The sequence below is a fragment of the Urocitellus parryii genome, chromosome 1, assembly GCF_045843805.1.
Source record: "Urocitellus parryii isolate mUroPar1 chromosome 1, mUroPar1.hap1, whole genome shotgun sequence".
NCBI classification, from domain to species: domain Eukaryota; kingdom Metazoa; phylum Chordata; class Mammalia; order Rodentia; family Sciuridae; genus Urocitellus; species Urocitellus parryii.
In genome coordinates this window covers 271,471,479-271,497,244 of record NC_135531.1, presented here as the reverse complement: position 1 = coordinate 271,497,244, position 25,766 = coordinate 271,471,479, and the positions used below count along the sequence as shown (strand labels likewise).

Genomic DNA, 25,766 nt, shown 5'->3' with positions numbered 1-25,766 from the left:
AACCTCATTTAAAAGAAAGAGAAAGAGAAAATGTGTGTGTGTGTGTGTGTGTGTGTGTGTGTGTGAGAGAGAGAGAGAGAGAGAGAGAGAGAGAGAGATTTATTTTAGAGGCAGACAATTACTGGATGGCTGTTAACTAAAAACATTTGCACATAAATGTGATTACTTGGTAAACAGCATTAGAGTCTGATTGACTGACACTGGAAATTGAAAATGGACTCCCTTGAAGTTCAAAGCTTTAGCAAAAATCACAAGAATCATTAATTACCCTACATAGGATCTGGGGAGTTACCTGTTTGTAGAATCTGCTGCCTTTATGTTCTTGAAGCTAAACCAGAGAATCAGAGTCCCCGAAAGAAACTAAAAAATTAAATTTTGTTAATTAAACCAATATGTAAACAGAAAGTCTGAAAGAATGCCAGGAATCTACCATTTGTTGATGAGGTATGATTCCTCTATGGCAGCAGCATATGGCGATCATGTAACTGTGATGTGTTTAATCCAAGTGGATTACAATGCTAGGCTGGCATTTGAAATAACTTCTGAAAAACACAGAACCACCATTTTTAAGAGATAACATTCATACGCATGAGAGAGTTTTAAATTTGTGGGATTTGTTTGTTTGTTGTTTTCCTATTCATATTTGTATTTATCTTTGGGGTTTGAATTAAAGAATCAGCATCACGGTTAGGGTCTTAATTGAGATCCTGTGCCTCAGTTCTCTTACCTATAGAGTAGAGGTGGCAATAGTAACAATTATTGATGTCATGGAACCTGAGTTACTGTATGCAGCTTACTTTGTGCAGCAGCAGGCACACTGTCAGTGTATAATAGAAGTTGAAGGTACCATCTACCATGACAGAGGGTTCTTGAGGGACCAACTAGCAGAGTGAATAGCTGATGGATGAATAAAGTGCTTTTTACTTAATAAATGGTTTTCATGCTATTAAAATAAGGGCTAAGCAAATAATAATCCCTTACACAGTTGAATCTAAGCAACTTGTGCAAATTCCAATGACTTAGGCTATGGACATTTCTGATTTTTCTGTCTTTTTAAGGGCTTCATGTGGTATAGATTCTAAGACACAAATAGCTAGTTAATAAGGTCCTGAACATTTCAAAATGCCTTTTTTTTTCTTCTGGTGGTAGATATGTTACCAGAAAGAATTAATCTGAGAAAATCTTAGGAAGCAAATAAAACTTTAACTGTTTTATTCTCCAAGATAAAGGAAAGTATCAGAAAGAGGAAGGGAGACAAGGGAGAAAAAGAAAGAGGGAAAGAAAACATGATTGAACAGATCTAAAGAAAGCACAGAATTGTAGGAATCAGAATAAACTAGAGTTTATCAGTTTAGGTTAACACATTTCCCTGGAAAATGCTGCTGACAATAGGCAAAGTCATATGACCTGGAGGAGTGTGTGTGTGTGTGTGTGTGTGTGTGTGTAAGAGACTGTGAAGTCTTTGGCTCTAGATCAGTGTGTGTACCATGTGATGTCGGGGTTGCCATGGCAAGTAGATAATGTGCCACTGATTTTTTTCTGATATGCTTCACTATCATGATTGATGCACCAGAATTCAAATTAATTCTAAAAGAAAATTAAGAGGAAGCTTTATGGAGTTTTGCCTAAATATTCAGCACTTGTGCATGAGTTCCCCTTGGGTTCTGTAAGCAAATTTGATACATCCAAATATTATCTTTTTTCAAAATAGTTTATCTTAACATAGTCAATGGATTATTAGTATACTATTCAAAATATATTAATCACAAATTCATTGTTTCCTATTTTGCTATGTTGAGGTATATATTGCAGTGGGACTTTCAGCTACCAGGATATTATTGATTTAAAAAGAAAAGAATTCTTTGTTCCTCAATATATAGGCATATAGAATTTCATAGAAATTTACAAAATTCCAGCTATGCTAAATTGCTTAGAAATCTGAAGATAATATTATGGATTTGACTTAAAGCTGCCCAAAGACCAAACTTTCAGTTTTGTAACATTTATTCCCTTTTTAAAAGTTCAGAAATTCACCTTGGCTCTCCATAGTATTACTACTATGTAAAGACAAGTTTAGTATTTAGACTATTAATTTGGAATCCTGTTAGGGTTGCTCCTGTGATCTGCCTTATTTGACTCAAGTAGCAGCAACTGATGGGTGAGCCATGGCTTATTCCTAAATCTCATCCCTAAAATAATGCATTCGTCTTCACTATCTTATTCTCTTTTCTTTTTTCAAAAAAACTATTCTTTGATGTGCAGTCTGTCTGAGCTCTACCCTCACTCTGCAGCTAAGTGACTAATTAGGTGATCTTGACAAACTTCTTGAAGTCTTCAAGACTTAACTTTAAATAGAAAATGATACAATCTGTCTCATGGGAATATAATTTGGACTAAATAGACATAATATGTAAGGAAATTGCAGGATATGGTATATGCTAAACACTAAGTCAATGTCAGTCGCTACTGTAGTCTTCATGACTACTTACACATTTCTTTTTTCCATTACACAAATTCTTGAAAAGTACCTGTCCTATAACTTGAAAAACTCCCTCCATGTGCTCTTTGTGCATCTGGATCAATAATCCAACAAGACAATTCAGCAGTCACTCTGAAGTCTACTCTAACAATGCTTGCTCAAGCTTCACATCTTTGAGGAAGGCAGAATACAGTGAGATTTTTTTCTGAAGAATTGGCCTGGATGGTGAAAACAATTTGACAACAGTTTGACCAAAACCAGTGGAGAGATTAGCAGGTGTTGCAAAACTATGACCCTCCGGCCAAATCCAGCTTGCAACTATTTTTTTTTTCAAGTAATCTTTTATTAGAATACTACTATACTTATTCATTTAAGGTTCCTTTGTGGGTGATTTCATACTGCAAGAGCAGAGTTAGGTAGTGAAAGCAAAAACCTTGGAATGCAAATCCTACAATACACTGTTGAAAACATTTGCTGACCCAGGAACTAGAGGCTCCCTGAGTAAGGAAACATAGGTAAAGGGAGGAGGCTCTTAAAAAACTGAGCTACTAGTGACATTCAGAACTGTTTAAATCATCTCCCAAGACTCCACCTTGATTTCTATATCGACAGAGGACTCAGGCTGTCAGTGAAGAAAATGATAATCAACCGTGACTGCAACAACAGTGAACATTTTAAATCACAATTATTTTAAGCTTATTTCCTTCTTTCCTTCTGAAGGAAGAGGATTGCTTTGTTGCTAAGTCAGCCCAGGAACTTGTTTTCTTGTGCAAAGTTCAAGAACTTCACAAAGATGGAAGGAGGAAGAGTCAACCTATCTGGCATTCATATCAGACTCCCCAAACTGAAAGAAAAGTTACTTTGATCTACACAATAAAAAGCTTAACCAGAAAGGGGATTAGAGAGAGAAGAGCCTGAGCTGCCTATGTGCAGACTGACAGGGGTGTCATTGCCTTGGTTTTGTGAAAGAAAAGCTCCTCTGGCTATTCTGTGTGAAACTCCAGCAAAGATCTGAATCACTTTACAAATATTCCAGGTCACCAGACTCCCATGTGTTTGAATGGATTCTTGGCCAGGGTCTTATCATTATTTGACTCGGTTTAGATTTACATACAGAAAGCAAGACATTGCAGAGGATGCACTAAAAGTTTGAATGTTATGCAGGGAGTGCTATAGGAATTAATAAAAGATAAACAATAATGCCTATGAGAATGGCAAAAAGTCTCAGAGAAATGCTACTTGGGCTGAGATTGACTAGAGTCATAGGGACCTGTCCAAGGTGCAGATGATGAATAGCATAAAGGTCACAGGTGTGAGAAAAGATTGACCTTGTAAGGGAACCACACATCCTCTGTGGCTGGAAAGCAGTGACCTCTCCAGCAACAGTGGACTGTAATGACACTCCATTGGGTCCTCAGTGCCATCTGGCAATATGGGCATTATGATTATAATTTTTCTAGTTGAGGAAACTTGAGATACCCTGAGAATCAATAAATTTGCCTAAAATTATACAGTTTACTAGAGTAATATTACTTGTATCTCATTATCAACTTTAAAAATGACCATTTTTGTGGACATTTTCCAAGTATTAAATACTGAATGGGGATTATCTTGGCAACATTAAATATGTAACCAATTTAGATATTCCCTAACATTTTTCTATCTATTTTGAGTTGTGTGGAGGGACTCATAGGAGAGAAAGCTTTACTGTTCAAAGTCTTTAGAAAATTCTTAAACTTTTCATTTCTTTTATTCAAAGATTCCAGATTGGGTTGCCCACCTGATTTCTATATCCAACAAAAATCTAAACTAAATGGGCTCATTTAAGACAGTAATACCAGGAAACTCCTGGTTTCACTTCACAGTCTTTGTGTCACTTAAGTATACTCTTAAAACAATGAAACTTAACTTTTTATCAAGATTGGGTTTAATAAAATCACTCACAGTAAAACAAAGAATGAATTATTGTAATAGGTCTATATAATATGTTGTCTTTTTTATTTGCCACAAATTTCAAGCCAAAAGAATAGTTTATAATTTTGAGAATTATAGCACTAGTTGTGTCAAAGAAGTTCTTTTCAAAGGGTGAGTGTTGAATGAGCATTTGTTCAGATTTTCACCACCTTGCAAGCTTCCTGTTCATCCCTGAACAAGATCTAATGATACTAACCAATCATTCACTGAATCATTCAACTATATTTTCTGAGTGTCCATTAACCCAGGTATGGAGGACTGAGCGAATTCCTGGGCCGCCCTGGAAGTGTGGGATTGAGTGGTTGGTGTCTCAGTTCACTTAGCATTTACTCTCAATTCTCTGTTAAGCCTTCCATGTAACTGATACCGTTTTGTTGTTGTTGTTTTATAGATATTCTAATCTATAAGTACTGTTTTATCACAGAAAAAAAACCCTGTAGCCCAGAAAGTCTAAGTAATTTGTCCATAATTCCAACCAGGAGTTAGGACTAAAATTTTGCTTGGAAGGAAGTCTGGCTCTATACTTCACACTGCTACATCATGAACATACCAAACAAGCACATTTTTTTTTTAAAAAAAAATCAGTGTAACTAATTCCCCAGAGAATATCATAATTATCATTTGATTTTAATTATTAAGAATTTATTTCTTACACAATAACTCCTTATCTTTCTTTGTCTGGATGATTGAAACCCTAATGAATTTAAGTTTGAGCTTATACTTCCATATTCTCCTCCCCCCTGTTTCACACACACACACACACACACACACACACACTCACACACTCACACACACAGTATTTCACCTTCTCACAGTCTGGTCATCAAATTGAAAATTTAAAATGTATATAACACATATATCAAATTAGTACATTTTCATTATTTGAAATAAAAATTTGCCTTTGAAATTGTCCTCATTAAGGTGACTGCTGATATCTATTATAAAATAAATCTCCTGCTGGTTCTATAAAATCCAAAAGCAAATAAAAATAAAAGCATTTATTTCTGTTTTGATCATTCTCTAACAACAGCTACTTTATATCCTAGGACAAAAAAAAATGTCTTTTAAATGTGCAATGTAGACCTCTTAGAAAATTTCTTTTTCAAGTAGAAAGTCCTCTTTAATTTTACCTTTCCCATAGTTTCCCACTCCAAGTGTGTGTGTCAAGAATTTAATTGTAGCATGAAATTAACCAGTTATAAAATACTGTACTTGGGCCCAACCTTCTAATGCAAAATGCACTAAATAATTTGCTTAATGGCCTCTAACATGAGATCTCAATTTAATAACCGAAGTGCCCTTACTTGTTGGATGAATTCCTGGTGAGAAATGCTCTGTGAGTAATCCATCAAACATTAATGGATCAAACACACACACATACACACACACACACACACACACACACACACACACACCACCACCACCACCACCACCACCCTCATACTCACAAAAACTAAAATCTAAGTAAAACATCTGGAATGCCAACTGAATAGTTTGAGCACAAAGTGCCTGGTGATGATGGTACCTTGTGTGTGAACACACCTATTTCCTTGTTTTGAGTTTCTTTGTGTGGGAGATCTCTGTTGGATGTGGGCCTCACTGACTCCACAGTGGGAGAATACATGGTCTCTCCATAGACTTGAACTCACCACCTAAAATGTTTCTGTCTCCGTTTTATGAATACTCTCTCACTTCAACAAGCAATTTTTATAGTTGATGTTACCAAATATGTGGCTTCTAGATAAGCAGTGTTGCTGTAATAATTAAGGTATGTCAGTGTAGACATATAACTTTTACTATAATAGATATAGACTCATTCATTTTTAATTCACAAAATTGCAAGGCTTTTTATTCATAGTGAGTCTACAGAATCATTTACAATGTATAAATTTTCAGAGACTAGATAAGGCTCTGTAGTGAACTGGATAAAATGTCCTTTATCACTTCTATCTCTTTTTACTTTTCTCTTTATATCAAATTTATTTCCTCTTAGTGCTTTGGTTTTATGAGGACTAAGGCAATAAGGGTGGCAGAAGGAAATAGATTAAAATGGGTTGACAAAAAAAGAAAGAAAATTAGAATTTGAGTCTTGTAGTTTTTTGAAGTCTAGATGGGTAAATATTGGTAATTGCACTGCCTGCTGATGCATTTATGCCTTTTTTATTGTAGATATTTAAAAGAAAGGATTTGACAGATAATGGTAGAGCATAGCTCTTGGACTTCAGGTCTTAAAAGCCAATATTCAAAAGTTTTAAAATGCCTATTTTAGTTTTGAAACCAGGGTAAGTGGAAGATTTTTGCTACAGTACCTAAAGAGGTGAGGTGTATTATTGATGTGGATATTTGCTTTGTACTGAGATGACAATTAGGATCTGAGTAATACAAATCAAGGATGAAAAATATTTAGAGGAAATGTACAAATGGATATTTGATTAATTTGATATACTGAAGAAAAACAATTTGATAAAAAATTTCATATTAATTAGTTCATTGCCCTAATAGCATTTCTAATACAAAACAGCAAAGGACTTAAAATCAGCATACTATAGAGATGCAACAATATCAATGCTTATAACAGCTCAATTCACAATAGCTAAGCTATGGCATCAACCTCGGTATCCTTCAATGGATGAATGGGTAAAGAAAATGTTGTATAAATACACATTGGAATCTTACTTAACCATAAAAAAGGAATGAAATTATGGCACTTGCCAATACCTGGATAGAACCAGAGACTCTCAAGCTAAGTGAAATAAGCCAATTCCCCAAAACCAAAGGCCAAATGTTCTCTGATATGTGGATGCTAACCAACAAAAAAGGGGGATAGGAAGGAAAGAATAGATGTTCATTGGATTAAACAAAGGAATGAAGGGAAGGTAGGGGCATGGGAATAGGAAAGACAGTAGAAAGAATCTGACATAACTTTTCTATGTTCATATATGAATACTTGACTAATGTCACTCCATATTATGTACAACCACAAGAATGAGATCCTAATTAGAATAAGTTATACTCCATGTATTCATAATATATCAAAATACACTCTATTATCAAAAAATATATAATTAAAAAAAAACAGAGAATTTCAAAGGGGTAATGGACACTCTCTTTTCCCCTAAAGTTCAGACAAGAATATAAACAAAATGAAATGAAATGTTGACTTTGAGTATCTGGACTGATCTTAAATGCATGCGTTGCTTTTACTTAAGTAACCTGAGGACTGTGTTAGACACATGAGGAATAAAATATCTCCAAGTCTTCTTCATCATAGGAATTTTATAGAAAGGACATATTTTTCCACTGGTGATAATATCTTCATGATTAATTCAGGACAAGAATGAGACTTATATGAACTAAACTGACCTCTCTAAGAGTTGAAACTAGTGGAATGTATCTACCTCACACTATTTCTTGTCTACCGGAATATTTCACATCCTCATCAGCAACTAACAAGAGCTGCTAGTTGCACATAGAGATAGTTTTATTGTATCAGGTTGATCATTATGAGCCTGATCCTTAAACCAGGTTTTATCTGTGTAACTTAGGTAACCTCATGGGCATGCATTATTGCAGTTCAACATTAAGAAATAAATATGCCTGCACTTGTCCAGGAGAGCATCAGGCTTCTGTCTGAGGATTTGTCCATCCCTCCCATATTGCCCAAGGCCATTTTTGTTTGTTCTCCGGTTATTGTTGTTACAATAGTTCATACTGGAATTGAACTTCTCATTCAACTCTGGGGGACAGAGGTCATTCTCTTTTCATGTTAACTAAATCACATTCTGTCTCCAACCAAGATTGCCAATTGTGTTAAATTAAAGATAGAGATTCTTTTGCTAAAGGCAACTTATACAAGGGATTGTGCTGATACCTTTAAGCTGACTTCTTTTTAGAATTCTAAGTCACATTGAAATGAAAAGACTTGAAAGATAGGGTCACTGCATTAATGACAAATCCACAAGAAGCATTTCTTCCTAAAACCCAATACCACTCTAATCTCTCCTTCTTCCACTGTAATGCAGCTCTGCAGCTGCACAGGCTCAGTGCCTCCACCTCATTTCAAAATGCTCTCTTACATACACGATTTCTCCTTGGAGACTTTTAATCTTGTGAGAAGTGACAGAATATTTTCCTTTCCACTGTAGGTTCAAAAGCAGGTGCTTTTATTTTCAGGTCATATGTGAAACAGATTGACTTCCTTAGAAAAATCATGTGGTATTAATTCCAACCAGAGCCGTACAAAGCCATATTATATTGGGTCTTTCAAAGTACCTGTTTATAACGAGAGCTTCTGGAGCTATCCATTGGAACGAAATTCGTCATGCTACCCATTAGCCAATGAAATTGTTCATGGTTAGAAAACATACTAAGTCTCTGTAATTAAAATATTCCTGGAAGTGTATGGTGACTTTTTCCCTGTTATCTTTTATTCCCTTCTTGTGTCTCAGTGTTTCCATATGATGGATACCTACAGTAATGCTACATTAACATACACTACAGTAATGCTCTCATCTGAGGTTTTGGACTCTGTACCAAGTATGCTTTTCTGGTTTATTTCTGTTTTGTTTTGTTGTGTTTTAGGTACAAGGGATTGAACCCAGGGATGCTCAACCACTGAGTCACATTCCCAGCCCTTTTTATTTTGAGGCAGAGTCTTGCTAAGTTGCTCATGGCCTGGCTAAGGTGCTGAGGCTGGCATTGAATTTGCTATCCTCCAGCCTCAGTTTCCCATGCCACTGTGATTACAGGCATGTGCCACCATATCTTTAATTTTAATTTTTAATTGACACTTTTGGCAAGGGTGTTTGGTTGGATTACCCTCTGCCACTTACTTTTTGGTAAACTGATTCACAGCTTTTGTCTGTTGCTTGTCTCTCCAGTTATCTATCCTTTTTTTTTTTTTCTTTTCTGATGTTGGCAGTGTTCACTCAAACAGATATCACTATTCTACACCTGTTTAGTTCAGTCTAACTCGGTGAAAAGAAAATTTGTCATGAATTGGGAAATTCAGCATGGCATGTATTATTTGTATTGTGATTTGAGTGGCAGCCGACTGACACTTAAAGGACAATTTATCTACCTGAATTGGACTAGACATCACTAATGCACATGGCTGATTGATTGTACGGCTTTAGTGGACGTATTCTTTATTAATGAGATTCAGTATGATTTGCTAAAAAGGTTTTTACTGGGCAGTCATTTTCTCTCCCCCTCCCCCATTTCTCTTTATCCCATTTAATCTGTTGAACAGTGTACCCTGTTTTGAAAATGTGTTCCCCTGCTTTGTTTTTATCTGATATACCTAGGCTTTTTAAGTAACTATGGGCATGCTAAATAGAACAAACAAATTAAAAATAAGGATTGGAGTTGAAACAGATTATAAAGGAAACTGAAAAAATGAATTAAAATCCTACCAAGTTATTAAGAAGAAAAAAAGTAAAATTACATAAAAAAGAAGAAACAATCTAATAGCAATATTTGACTTTTGAAAAAAACTAATCTCTGGGAATTAATGTTTTTATGCATCATGGCATTCTCTTCTAAACAAAATACATTCTTTTTATTGATATAGGGGAAGTTGGGATCTGCTGGGGTTTGGGAACTTTGAATAGGATTCAGGATCAACAGAAAAGTCATGAACTGCACATCTCTTAGCTCTGCTTCATCATCCAGAGGCTTCTAGGCAGGAGAGAGCAACTCACACTGATTATGATCTTTTCCTCAGACACCTTAAAGGAAACGTAAGGATGAATTATTTCAGATTCTGGTCTCTGAACAAATATCCCTTACTGTAGGATTTCAAACCTGGAATGGGGGAGGATAAAAGGGCTGTCATCCTCCTTCTTCTGAGAGAAGCATCTTCACATGCTCTAATCCCTATAGATATTTCCCCATTATCTTTTTAAAAAATTCCTCCATTACTGTTCATTATATTTGTAAATCACAAAATGCCATTGCTCCCCTAAATAAGATAAAATACCAGCTGCAAGGGAAGAAAAATATTCTCTTCATAATGACCTAGAAAACAACTTCCTTGACAAGTGATTTCCCATCTTGTTTTGTCATTTATCTCCAAAACAAGTACTATTGTAATTGTGTTTTATAAATAGGCGCTCAAACAAATTTTTAAAAATTATATGTGAAATCTGACAATGTGCATCCTAGGAAGTTAAGCATTCCTCCAGGAAAATTCCTAAAACCTCAAGCTTCTCCATCCATGTGTGGTTTCTTTTTATAAAGAGCTGGATATGTCTGAGTCACAGTGACTGCACCAAGGAGTTAGAAGCAGGTAGGCCTTTATCTCCAGACATGGGGCAGTGCAGACGACCATGGGTCCAGCCTCCACTGCATCCTCAAATCAAGGTGAAGGGCAACGTGCAACAGCATTTATAGTGTGACTCTGAAAATGCTTTGCTCTCCCAAAGGGAAATCCAACTACTAAGCACCAAGAAAAAAATTGTTTGAGATTTTAGCTCCTGTAGATACAATGGTTCTATCACTGGAATTCATTATTTATATCACTCTGGTATAAATGGTATAGCAATTTCAAAGAAAGATGTATTTCCATAAAGTGAAAATTTAATAGTTCATGTGCCAAGATGGAAAACTTTCAAGGTAATTCCCTTAAAATATTTAGAAATTTATTAGCAAATTTCATTGTAAATACCACATGATATGCTGGCTTAACTGTTCCCTTGAAAAGCCATCATAAGTGCACTGAATGAGCTCAAAACAATCTGCACTGACAAATGTTTAAAAACCTACTATGTGCAAAATCAGGTTTCCTACTTTTGGAAGCTGGTTTAATAATTAAGATATGCAGCCACAATTTATTGCATCATTTTAGAATCTATGCAAATGCCAAAAGTTTCCTTCTGTCATTTTAACTATTTTAGAAAAAAAAGAACAAAACATGTTTATAATAAGGTGAAAAAAAATGATAAAGTAAAAAGTAAATCATATTTGGGGAATGGGTACCTGTATCATTTGCAAATGCTCAAAGCCTTTTCCATACTGTTTTTACTGTAGGTGGAGCAGAACCCTTGCAAACATGGTGTCACATGTCATTATTAATGTAGCCACATTTTTGATGAAAATGAAGACAATAATGACAGAAAAGCAGTAAGAGTAATAATAATAATAATAATGCTAAAATCATGGCAGTTATCAAGTCAAAATAGCTGTATGTCCACTTCCCCAGTAGTTTCTCCAAAGATTTATGTTGTATCTGTGGCTTCTTTTAACAACTGAACAAAATGAACATTGTTTCTTCCAATAACAACAACAACAGCAACAATAAAAACAGTAAAAATTTAAGAATCAAGAAATTTTAATGGATATCACTAAAGCTAGCAAGTAAAGAAACCAACCCCTTCTTGAACTTGGACACTGGAATCTCCTCTCTCCTAAACTCTGTTGCCGTTGCCTTCCATCCACACCCAACATTCCAAATTTAAGTCTTACAACAGGTCTATCAAAATACCTTCCAACTGAAAAAAAATGTCCTGTGAGTATCAATTGGCAAACTAATTATTTATGTCTCCATCGTTGCCAAAAAGCCCTAAGTCAACATGACCAATGCTAATAATAGCTGAATCTATCCGTTTCACAGCAATTTTCCTTTTTGAAAATGTCAGGCATTGTGTAGGCTTATGTCTGTCTCTTATCTGGCTTCTTGAATTACAGGAGGACTGTGAGCTCTGCCCTGAATTGTAAAGCCCCCGAGTGTGTGGATCATATAGCTCTTAGAATCATGATCTCCGACTCCACTAACTGTACAAAACAGAGACCTGCAGGCAATTGTTCATTTGCTCTGGTTAATCCAGACGCTTACCCTCCATTTGCTATTCAATGGATATATAGTTTCATCTGCCCACTATGAAAAGTTCCAGAGATCTACTGTACCACACTGTATCTATAGTTAATAATACTGTAGTGTACATTTAAAAATTGCTTAAGAGGGTACATTTCATATTCATTTTTCTTATTGTAATAAAAAGTCTCTCCTCAAACAGAATGTATGTATATGACTTTTAGAGTTTTATAAGAGTATTTCAAATTTCTATTAAAATTTTTGATTTTATATCTACAGATTGTCAAAAATGAACCAGAAAATTTGAACAACTATTTTCAATCATTAGATACTTAAGAAACATATCAAAATTAATATGTGTAAAACCTTTCCCAAAACCTACTTCTTCTGCTGTCTTCCCCCTCTCAGTTTGTGGAAATAGCTTCCTTTAATGTGACTCTCACACCCTTTGTCCAATCTGCCACCAAATTCTGCAAATTCTACCTTTTAAAATGTATCTCCATTCCTACTACATCCAGCATTTATGTTACTCAGGTCCTAGCCTGGGTTTCCCCTCAGCCCAGTTGTTTTTGAGGCTCCAAACTGCTGTGCCTCCTTCTGTGCTTGCTGCTGCCTAAAGCAGCCAGAATGACCCTCCTTGGATTCATCTCATCCAGTTCCACCCTGAGTTAAAATCAAATTTCCATCAGTAACCTCTGTGCCCAGACCAATGGGCGTTGCCTCTGTCCTGAGTGAACATCCACCTCGTTCTCTTTCACCCGCTCTGTTCTGTTCCAGCCACAGTGATGTCCTTGACTTTCCTTCAACATGCCAGCAATGCTTCTACCCGGGACCATGACCTCTTCTCTTGTCAGTCCTTCTTCCTGGAAGCCCAGTGCCCCAGACAGCTGCTTGGCTTCTTCCCTTACATATTTCAGGTCTTCACTCAAATGTGACATCCTCTGTGAGCCTTTCCCTAAGCAAAATCATTCAAGTTGTACTCTTTTATGACCCCGATCCCCAATTTATCACATTCTAATTTTGTATTTACTTGATTGTTGTCTGTTTTCCCCTGCTTCTGCCCCCCTCACCATCACAACATTGTGAATCTCGTGTGGGCAAGCATTTTTTATTGTTTGGTCACTGCTTTAACCTTGAACACTTTGAACAATGCCTCACATACGATAAATGCTCAATAAATACTTAATAAAACTCCAAATAAAAATGGAATAGCTATACAACACATATAAACATCAACCTGAAAGAAAATTAAAAGTCTCCTTGGTGATGTTTTTCATTCAATGCTGAATCACTTCATTTCTTATTCAAACATCAGAATATGCTAAGTGGTATACTTAGCTCCAAATCAAAGACTAAAATGCAATTTACTAATTAAAATAATGGATTTTAAATGCTGGCCTTTTTTTGCTTTTTTAAAAAAGTCTTCCTTGTACATCTTATTCAAAGTGCTTTTCTTTAAAAAAAAAAAAGTGATTTTTTTTTTCATCTGCTTCCCGGCAAGCTAGTTATATTCATATTCTAGCATGGACATGAATATTCTGTTATTTATTGCAAATATGAGCATTACTGAGAATAACTTTTAACTGGAGGCAGGTCTTTCAAGCAGAGATTCATCTTGGGGGGGGTTGATTTGCCTTCTATCAACTCATGATTAAATTAATTTCAAGGCAACCCATACATTTATAATGGAGACATTTTCTTCAGGCTACCTCACAGTTGGACAGAAGGCTTGGAACGATTTTATTGGCATGTTCAGGCTCCACTTTAGCCGTTTCAATAGTTACATTAAACCTGTTCTCCCAGAGACACCGCATTTTTAGTCACAAAAAGAAATACCCCTTGACCCATAGCCTTGATCTACAATGGTTCCTTTTTATTATCTGTTCTTTAAAAATATTTTTAAAAAGCCATCAAAATTAAAACATTGAGACTATCCTTCCATACCCTAACCAACAAAAGAAATAGCCCTAGAACAGAGAACATAAACCATCTCTAAATATTTAACAGTCGTTCTAAGAGAAAGATTACCTTGAAGTGTCCAAAGGTTTCCTCTAAATCACTCAGTTGTCACAGGACTGGGTATGTGGAAGGTCCGCCTTTCACAGAGTTTCCTTCTTGTGCTGACTGGGTCATATGCAGCGGTATTCTGAAAAGCCCCTCCTCTTGCCAACATCTGTCTATTTATTTGATATGTTGAACAGGCACTGTACTTCTTAGAACATAAAGTAAGTGTAAGGTCCAGGCTATAATTAAAGTTTAAACAACCAGCAATACAAAGAGCTCTAGAAAAGGTATGGGAGGAGAGTGTGGAGGAGGCTTACCTGGAGAGGAGGCTTAAAGCCCCCCCACCGCCCCCATGCTGCCTCTAATCTGTCCTGGCAGGTGACTGAATGAGAAGTCAAGGATCACCACCATTACAAACATAAGCATAAGGTAAATTGTAAGTTGATGAGTTCTGAAATTCAGATTAATGATCTTAGGGCAGTTAGTGACCTCTACTGAAAACACGAGGCCAGCAAGAGAGACTCCACATTTGCATGGAAGTGTCCTTAGATACACGTTCAACAAAATTATTCACTTTCATCACCAGCACTCAAAAATATATAAATTAAGTTATTAAGAATCAGTTTTGCTAATATGATTTCTGCCTCAAAAAAAAAAAAAGAGGAATCAGTGAGGGATGGATAAAGCAAGTTTTTGAATTTTCTCTTCTAATCATATGATTCTATGAATAAGAACCTCCCATGCATTTGGTACTATGATCAAAATTACTCCCACGCATGAATATACTGTTTAGCATTGACAAAGACAATCCGGATGCACAATTTTAACATAAAAACAAGCAAAGCAGCTTGTGGCCCTCTGAAATGATTAATAGAAAAGTGATTTGAATTAATCACAAACACACGAGGAAGCCAAAATTAGAGAGGGTTATTAAGATACTGTCTGCTGTTTAATCTCGCCCCTTATCAACACATTAACCTTGTTTTCTCTGCCTGAGCACTAAGTCCTACAGCAAAATTAGGTCAGAAACTCACATCAGATCAGATCAGCGGAATCATTGCGTGCAGCCAGACCCTGAGGAGCTGCAGCTTTGAGTTTACTTGTGGATGGTGTGGCTAAGGGCTTTTTCCTGTGCTTGGAGAAGCAGGGGACCTGGGGCCAGCTGCAGAGCATTTCCCCGCCATACTCGAAGTCTGGCTGTCCAGTATTCCTAACATTTGAGCACTGTGTTTCTGAACCTTTGTTCATTTAACTGTCTTCAACCACCTGTGCAATGATGCTTCAACACCTGTTTTCATATACATATAGGATGCTTCATTTTTTCTAAAAATCCCCAAGGAAAACAAATCCAATGAGATTAGCTATTTGTGAACAAAGTAGCGATTTGAGCTGCACCCAGTGAGCACATCATTCACTGAACTGCACTTCAATAAATGTTCCCTACTTCCACAGTCTTCTGCCACCAATCATGGTATGATTCCAGAAACCATAGAAATCTAAAGATTTATGTTACAGCTAATATTTCTCCAGGAGCTCTTAGTGTAATTATGTGTTTGGGTAAAGAAATCATTTAAAATAATAACCAATTCACTACTTTGTCACAACCATTTGCTTTTGGGGAAGCAATGCGTTAATGAAATAAAGGCAAATATTTTTATTTTTTCTAATGACCCAAAGGATGAACATCAGTGTCTTTTGATTCTCTCTGCAAAACAGAACTCTGAAACCCTCAAATATAAATAACTTTCAAATATACCTACTAATAGGAAATTGTGTGTGTGTTTTTAAAAGAAGCTGTAAGTAATCTAATTCCATTTCTGACTGTCACTTTTAAAGAGGAAATATAACCTCAGATAGATCCCTTGAGGGCATCCACAGGGAATAGAAACGTTGCTAATCAGCCTAAGTAGTCCTTTGTGTCAAAACCACTTTGCTAAAGTCTAGAGCTGTCTTCCAGACTCGCAATGTTTGGGGAAATTTCACTAATGTAGCATTTGCATTATCAGGGAAAAAAAAAATCCAGCCCCTTTCCTATAATAAAATTATTGTCAGAAATATATGTTCTGGGAACAAATTTTAGTTTCAGGGACATTTCCTTGTTTCCAAAATACTATAACCAATAACAAAATGAGATGGTGCAGGGGCTAGTTCCAGAATTCAGAAAGAAAATATATTTGAAGGGGATCCTAAATGCTAATCATACTTTGGGTGTGTAGGATCATCTTTGGATTGGCCATCACCTTCAATGAATATCCTGACCCAATGGTCTGAACACAGGATTGCTCACAGTGAAAGTCCAGGGGACCTAACAGGTACATGAACGTCATTCTTACAGAATACAGCCAGACTCTGTTCTCACTGGTCAGTTCCCTTCCTATTGGCTGGTCTCTGAGCCAAGTCAATGATTCAATACACTCTCAAGCCTGTTTCTTACTTTTCCCCTACTCATGTGACAAATAGGATTTTGGGTAATCCATCTAGAGTGAACTTAGTTGGAAGCTATGGGTTTTGCATGCTTTTTTTCTTATAGTTTTTTTAATGAAAAATTAATTTCATTTAACAGTGCCTGCACAAAACCATTAGGATTTTAAAAGCAAAAAAAAAATGAACCACAGAAAGAATTTTTTAAATTCTCCATTAATTTTTCACCCTCTTAAGTCTTTCTTTCACACCAAATGTTATTTGGAGCCGTTAAGAAGAACACTAACAGCATCACTTTTTATTTATTTAGTATTTTTCACCGAACCAGCTTTTTCAGTAAAATCCCATGTGAGAAATGGAAGTGAAGGTATAAGAAAGTTAATAGTGACAAGGGGCTCAAGTTAGTTTAAAAATAAGGAATTGGGCTTAGAAAGTCTAAGTGACTTAGATTGTTGAGAAAGCGAGGAGGATATTCTCTTTCTAAGAGCTCAGTGTTTTAAGCTTCCCAGCTTCAGCACAAAAGGCATTTCAGCACATATGTGATCCAGAAGGTCAATCATATGAAATCCTATTTCCATTTTTTAAGCAATCCTTGGCAGTCTGCACATTTCTGAAATTGCAACTGGCATATTTCACAGAGAATTATCATCAATGCCTTTTCAAGGTCAAACATCCTTCCTCCTTAGAATTTTGGCATTTATAGCCTATATATTAAATCATAGTATTTATTTTAAAAGGCATTCAGGAGAGACATTAAATAAGTTTAATTAATTAGACTCTGTTCATTAATGCCATGTTGAATTTTCTTTACTTGACATAAACTGCATGGGAAAATATATGACAATATGTGTTAGATTTGGCTGAGAGTACTCTGCATCTGTTACCATTTCTGGAACCCCTGAACACCTATGTAAGGCTTTGGACTCTCTCAAAGAATTAAAAATACATTCCTTATTAGAAAAGTTAAGTCATCTGAAATGTAAGTTAAGGGGACAAAAAAAGATTATTATTGCTTTCAAATTGTCAAAATCTCAGGACACTGGTTGCCTTGTGAATGAAATAAAACTGAATTTGTACATTACTATAAATGCTGAGACTGTACCACCTGATGAGACACCCTCTCCCTAGGCAGCGCAGAGGTCTTTAAGCCCCGCTCCTCTTACCATCCAACCATAGCTTATACGACTTCTTTCTCTTTTCTCTGGATAGCTGTCTCCCCCAATGATATCCAGAGACATCTACGCCCTCATGCTGTGCATGATTTTGCTTTTGGGGTGGTGAGGCAGGGGAGGACAAAGGAAATCAGAAAAGCATCAACAATTTTGGAAAGGCTCTAATAGCATTCTGAGATATTTGTACTTTCAACAAAAATTCCAGAAAAGGATGTGGAGTAGGACAAATGAGAGAGAGCAGAAAGAGTTGTAGAAAGCATCTACAACTGTACTGCATCTTTCCATTCCTGGCACATGTAACAATTACAAGGACACTAATGGACCGTCCTTTGGGCTACGACTGACCTCACTCAGGACTGTCTCCTGTATGTCTGCCTGTTATTTCTACCATTAACATCCAATCTTACCCTGTGATTGCCTTTGAGGTGAGGGGTGAGTGTGGGTAGTTCCCAGGGAGTGAGGCTCACTGCTGTGGGTAATCACCGTGGATTGCCTTATCCATCCGGGCACAAAACAGGCTTGCAACCTTGGGTTATCTTCCCAGCACACTGTTTCCCAACCAGAGCTTGTCCTTAGCCTCAGGCTCCTACTTCTACTTTCATTCTGCAGCTTTAGCTGAACGAAGCTTTGGGAAGGCAGGAAAACAGCACTGTTCAGTAGTTTGGCCCTTCTGCCTCTTTTTCCACTACTTATTCTCAGATGTCCTGGTTTTCCAACACATTTCTCTTCTAAAGTTTGGCTCCTGATTTAAGTTCGTGCTATGGCCTTAAAGGACCAGGTAGAAGCCTTTCTAGGATTAGTTTTTAGCCTGTCATTCACTCATCACTCATTCATTCATCCATAAGCTAGAGCACCTTTTCTTTTACCACGGAGCGGTCTGTGCTTCCCAACTACTCAAGGACATGCTCACAGTAAATCTTCTTCCCTAAGTCACCAATGTTTCCCTTTCCATGGTTTCATTTATACAAACATATAGTTTTCTTGCTTCCTTCTGAAACAAAATTAAAACAAAACAAAACCATAAATCACACTGGCCACGCAACTACTATAATTGTTTTGCAGCTTTTGACTTTGAAAGCCCTCAAAATAGTTCTCTATATTTTGCTTCAATTCTCTTCTTATTTTTCTTATGAACATAATTCCAGTGGGCTTTGTCCTCCCAAAACACTGTTCTTATTAACACCAAATCGGTAAAAGGCAACAGTGACTTTCCAGGCTTCCGTGTATTTGATCTATCCGCAAAATCCCTCTTCTCCAATCATATTTTACTCCTCTTGGAGGTGTCTTTCCCTTTTGTGGTTCTTCTGCCCTCTCACTAACTGTAACTGCACTTCCACTAGATACTTCTGCTGGTCCCATTAAATGAGCAATTAGATGCCCCAAGAATGAGTTCTGGGTTCTTGCATCACCTCTGTCTAAACCTAAGTACTACTTCTCTCCTCCAGGCTCCTGGGTGCTAAACCTATAGATTAAGGCTGTCACATTTATACCTCTGGCTTTGATTTCTACCCAAACCCCCAGATTCTTTCTCCAACTGTCTGTTCAGACTCTCCACTTGAGTCCTTAAAAGGCTTTACACAATTGACCTTCACAAATATGCTCCAACAAGGTGAGCAGGAGCTCCCCAATAATTGACCCTAAACTTGCTCATCGTTAAGTCTTTGCCATTTCATTAGGTGAAAACATTATTGTCCAGTCTAAGCAAAATCAAAATAAAATAGAAAACAAGAGAACGAATCTTTAATTGCTTCCTCTACCAACTCCTACATTCATCAATCAAATAATTCAGATGTTGCTTGTGTTTTGATCATTTTATACCAACTCTAATGTTAGCATCCTGGCCCAAACCGCCATAAGCTCTTACCAATTAGCACATAACATGAGGGATGATTTCCTTCCCATTTTTTTTTCTTTTTTCCCCCTCTATTCTCAAACTGAGAGTAGTTCAATCAGTTTCTGTTTAGGAGGTGGGATGATGGGGAAGTAAATGTGCTCAGATCATTTGGCTGCTTTTCAATTCAATGTGTGTCCTGAGCTGTCTTTATTTTCATGCTTTCTATTATAATTCTGGAAAGTATTGCTAATTAATCCAGTAGAGACCAACTCAAAGTTCACATAACTGGGTTTTCCAGACCTCACCTATGTAGTGACAGGGTTTCACCATGTCTCCATTTATACAGATTCTTGCTTTGTGTGTCTTGGACTTTAAACTTTCTCTGCACTGTTGGTTATGCGCCTTAGAACACCTGACAGTAAGCCATCTAAAAATTAGCCATTTCTGTTATTAGTGTCTATAAATCTTTAGATAGAAATATGCTGAATATTATGAATGAAACAGGAGATGTTAGTATGGATAAATATAGTATTATGGAACCCATGTGTGCCCTGAAAATTCTAATAGAACGATTCAGCAAATAATTTCATTTATATGCTTATAAAAAGAAGTAGTTGTTGAGTTTTAACACAAAAATTAGGAAACTCCAGATTGTAGAGCTGAAGTTACTTAGAAATCATGTTGGCCATTATTTCTGTTTAGAATTTTGAAAAACTCAAATTTGAAACCAAAGTAAAATGCTCACCTACAGAAGCCCATCAGAAATAGTCTGAGTGGGGAGAGGATTCTTAAGGGCATTTAAGTGTGAGAAATGATAGAAATAAAAACCAACACAGTCCCCAACAACAAGTTAATTCATTTTAAAGATTAACATGTGCATTGTGAAAATGTTTATCAACTACATAATTGTGCAAATATCTTTAGACCTAGTAATAGAATACATTCCCATTTTAATAGTCCACAAGAATATACTCTTTCAAAACAGTCTTCCACAACACTTCTTTCTAGTATTTTTTCCAAACTCTCTCTCATATAAAATTAATTTTCACAAAATATTGGAGTGACACAATCTTACTCTTAGCTTAGTTCCCTATAAGCATAAATAACTTATCTTAAAATAATATTTTATATCATAATATTCACACAGACTATACAAAATATTAATACCAAATTAGAGGAAAAAATCTAGCATGAAATACCAAAATAACTTATTTTCAGTTACCCGCTAACTGATGAAATTATTTCCTATGTTAGATTTTTACATTTAGCAAATAGATTCACTGAAGAAGCAGGACTCCATCAAACACAACAGGTGTGTACATGTACCATGGGCAAATATATGCTTAAAACACTAACATTCTCTTGAAAAACCAAAACTTATTCCTTCTTTTGGTGCATGTGCCCCAGTACACTTAACCTCAATTTTGTTTGTTTGTTTTTTTGTTTCAAGGGATGGAACCCAGGGGCACTTAACCACTGAGTCACATCCCCAGTCCTTTTGTTTTTTTTTATTTTGAGACAGGGCCTTTCTTAGTTGCTTGGGGCCTTGCTAAGATGCAGAGGTTGGCTTTGCCTCCGCCTCCCAAGCCTCTGGGATTTGAAAGGCTGCAATGCCAGGCTTATTAGCTTGGAGCTGTTAGGTTTTGCACCATAAATATAATTAATTTGAACTAACCTGGGATAGTTGGTACCAAACAAGAGATGGAAGAGCCGTTAAATTCATCTGAGAGTACACACTGAGGATTCCGCCTCTTCCAGAGGCCATCAAAGGCTAATTATTGATGTTATTTGGTCATATTTTTTGGGAGAAGATGATCCTTATATTAAGGTAAGTGCTATGAACAAAGGCCCTTAAAGTGGGGTTTTACATCAAACTTTAGCTATTAGAGGGGTGGTGTGCTCTCTTGTGCTCTTCCCCAGAGGTTGTTGATCCTTAATTTGGAGGAAGCTGAATTCTTTCCAAGCCTTTCTGAACCTCCACAAGCACCACACACATGCAAGAAACTTGTAGCTAAGGGAAGAACCCTGTCAGTAGCCTGGACGGTGGAGCTGCCACGGTCACCTCCTCTCATCAAGTGCAGCCAACTCTGAGAGCCCCTTCTTGACCAGGTCATAACGTCACAGACCGAGCAGCACTCACAGACTCCCTGGTGTGCAAAGCCCAGGTCATGCTTATTATATTTACCGCTTTATGGCTTCTTCCTGTCTGCGGCGTTTCTCATTCTTCTCCTTCAGGTAGGCCAGGTTTGTTTCATTTCTCAAGCGATCGTTCTCTCTGGCAATGTCAGAGGCATTCTGAATCACCAGGCCGTCATATGCCTTCATCCCCATATCCTCAATGTACTGCAGAAAGGTATCCAGAGCATCCTCCTCTGGGTGAGCGCTGGTCATCTTGGAGGGTATCATGCAGAGGGAAGGTTCCTGCAGAGTCAGAAGACGTCACAAGTTCAGCACAGGTGGAGACAAAAGCAAGGTGCAGTGTCCCTGACCTGTGTCTGCCAAGTCCCCAATGATTCCAGCAAGTCCACTTGGAGAAAACATCTCCTTGGACATTACATTCCTCTAGAGTATTTGAAGTATTATTAAGTCAGTGTCACCTGGCTACCCCTCATTAACACTCCCTCATTAAGAGGACCAAGGTCAAAGCTACAAGACTAAGAGATGATATGAATGTGAGAACTTTTGTGTATGAAGATAGCCATTTGGTTTACATAATTAAAGTCATATTTCATTTTTCAAAAATGTGGGGAAGTTTTGTTTGTTTGGGTACTGGGGATCAAATCCTGGGTCCCTTTACCATTGAAGTACATCTCCAGACCTTTTTTATTTGTTGAGATAGAGTTTTGTTAAATTGCTGAGGCTAGCCTGAAACTTGTGATCCTCCTGCCTCAGCCTCATCAATCACTGGGATTACAGGTGTTTGCCACCATGCTCAGTAAAAAAGGGTTCTTATACCAATAAGACATAGCAGATACAAGTTTCATTTAGCACTCACTGTTGTAAGTATTTTTCTGTGATATTTCATATAAACATAAAATTTTATTTGGAAAAAAACCTTTTTGTATTATATGTGTTATTCTTAAAGTTTTTAAATAAAATTTATAAATCTGAATTATTCATATAAAATATAGCAATCAAAGACATTTCTAGTATAATTTCTATAGGACATAATCCATTTGTGGCCCCCTACTATTTTCCATAATGGTCCTCAATAACTGCTTCATATTATAACTTAGTTTAACTCAAATGCTGTAGATCACCAGGACCTCATTAATCCTGGCCAGTTCAGTAACTCCAGCAGTGATAAATTGTTATATCATTGCTACCTGAGATTAAAGACTTGAGCCATAGAAATGATTTTTTTTTTTTGAAACAGGAATTGAACCTAGGGACCCTTCACCACTGAGCTACATCCCCAGTCCTTTTTAATTTTTTTTTTTTTTTAATTTTGAGACAGGGTCTTGCTGAGATGCTTAGGGCCTCACTAAATTGCTGAGGCTGGCTTCCAACTGTGATCCTCCTACCTCAGCCTCCTGAGGTGCTGGCATTACAGATTTCTGAGAGATCAAAATCACGTCAAATCAAAACAAAACAAAACAAAATTTAAAACCATCAAACTTTCAACCAGTCCATTCTACTCTCATCTATAAAATGATGGTAGCAATAACTCCTACCTCCTGCTGGTATGAAGGTTTAGAAGATGAAGACTGAAGGTTTTAGAATGGAATTCAACAACAGTGTGCAGGTCACGTGAGATCATGCCATAATGAAGGTGTAGGGAGAAAAATGGCAGCAACAGTAATGTTAACTGGATGAGTGTGGATGTGTGAATGGAGGGAGGGGTGAAAGGAAGAAAGAAGGGAGGAAATGCAAGCAAGCTATGAAAGCAGCATGCCTTGATGAGGAGCTGTCCAAATCACTGAAGCCAGGGGTCAGAGAAACGGTGCTTTATGCAAATAAAAATAGGTGCAAAGTTAAATTAATTACATCCTAATGAGTGCTCTTCTATTTTAATAAAGCTTACTGTCTTTGATTGCATATTCACTGTTGTATAGAAAACAGGTATGTTTCAATTAGATTGAAAAATCAAAAGCAAAAAACCAATTAACAAGGGGAAAATGATAGGCATTGAAAAGTTTTAAATTAGCTTATGCCTTTTATTTTCTTCAAAAATCATAAATAGGGTGTTTTAAAAGTATCAGTCCAACTATTTAATGTAAAAGTCCCAGACTGCATTTTCATCACAAATCATTTTTATTCTGGACTTTTTAACAAGTATAATCATGTTTCACAACCTGGGATGAAGCTATGGAAGTTTTACTTCTTATTAGAATTTATTAGCATTACAGCGGACAACCAATCCATGTTTGAAGCCCATCCTGAATTTAAGGATTTCCTCCACAATCTAAGAGTTTTCTTTTTTTTTTTTTTTAACCTGGAGGGTGGCCTTGTTTATAGACTAATGATTTTTTGGCTATGTTAGACTTTTATGATACTTTATTTGGTTTTAAGCCCTAGTGGGTTGTGGGATAGAGACATTTTTAAAATGGTCTTTTAATTCCAACTATGTAATGTAATTGAATGGTATTTTAATATCAATTCACCAGATTAGATGCTTAAGTGGTAGACATACGGAGGAAGAGGAAATTACTACTAAAAATGATTGTCATTTCAGGGAGAGGATATGAAAAAAATATTTCTTAGAGAGTTAAAGCATTACTATTATTGGAAATTTACTTCTACCCCACATTCAGCATGAGATATGCCTGGATTTTAAAAAATCAGCACAACTTTATGGCAATTAATTTTACTGGAGTTAAGCAAGCCAAGTCATTATTACAAGGATGCTAGAGATAATGCCTCAGGCTGGAAATGATCACTCCCACTCTACCCTCTAGCAACACTGTATATTTCCCAGTTTCATGAAGCATTATTATCCAAAGGTTTTTACTTTTTCCCTAAAGTCTTCCTCCAACCCAGATGACACCAGTTATTCTGATAGTTTATATAGTCTAATTCTTAACAAGGTTGATTGTTTACTTCTGAACATTATCTTTATAAGTGGTCTTTCAAATTGCTTGGACTTTAAATAATTTTTTTGAGATAAATATTAAATAATATTATCACAAGATAGTTAGACTATCAGAGTGATATTAAGTTTTGAAAATAGTGATGAAAACTTTTGAAATAAAAATAAACTCTAACATCTAGTAAAACTTCACAGTATGAAGATAGATGGTCCTGCGACCTGATTATAGAGAAGTATTCCATTCCATTATTATTCATTTATTCAGGGAGGTGTTGAGCACCTGTTGATTAATTGGGCACTAATGAAGGCAGAACTCTGTCCTAGATGTCCACACAGCAATAGACAAACACCATCAATGTCTGCACAGATGTGTGATTAGGACACAGATCCAGGTGAACTTCACTATTTGGTCATGCGTGCTTTATTGTCTCTATTTTTGAGGAGATAAACAAGGAATACTTCAATAATCAAGGTAGTCTTCAAACATGAACTAGAACTCTCTCAGTGTTCATGAATCACACTTTCCTGTTTACTTCTTCCTATACAAAATGCACTTTGTGATGTGGGGTTCTCTAGGTCCAGGAAGGCAGAGATGAGAAGTCTGGAAGTCTTCCCTAAAAATCCCAACCAAGGAATTTCTAGATCTATGACTTGTGTAAGTTAACTGACATCTTTAAGCTCCAGTTTCCATGTTAAAAAGAAATTTAAAAAACAATGGTATTGGAATTCACTCATGTTTTTAAGATCAGTTACAAAATGCAAATGTACTCAATAAACATGATTATATCTATTAGTAACACAATTATTAGATGCTTTTCTCAATTCTTAAGTGTCCACAAGATTATATTTAGTGGTAGCATAACTTCTCAAAGTAAAAATGATTGTACTTCGAAACATAGGTGAGTAGATTATTTTGTACAATTTACTTCTTTAAACACATATGTGCAAATGGAGGCCAAGATACATTTTAATCTATTTCCCCACTCGCCAAACACTTGTGGTCAGACTACCAATCCATTGTCCCCTTTTGTCTACCTCTA

The 25,766-nt window shown here is 36.5% G+C and overlaps 1 protein-coding gene across 1 annotated transcript in view; it reads right to left on the bottom strand.

The window, feature by feature from the left end:
- The window catches only part of Nyap2 (neuronal tyrosine-phosphorylated phosphoinositide-3-kinase adaptor 2), a 233,892-nt gene extending 211,789 nt beyond the window's left edge, over positions 1-22,103 (bottom strand). The window contains exon 1 of the mRNA XM_077799600.1: positions 21,883-22,103. Within this exon, the coding sequence (XP_077655726.1) occupies positions 21,883-22,103 (221 nt within the window). The remainder of the gene's footprint in view (positions 1-21,882) is intronic.
- Positions 22,104-25,766: the final 3,663 nt, after the last annotated feature.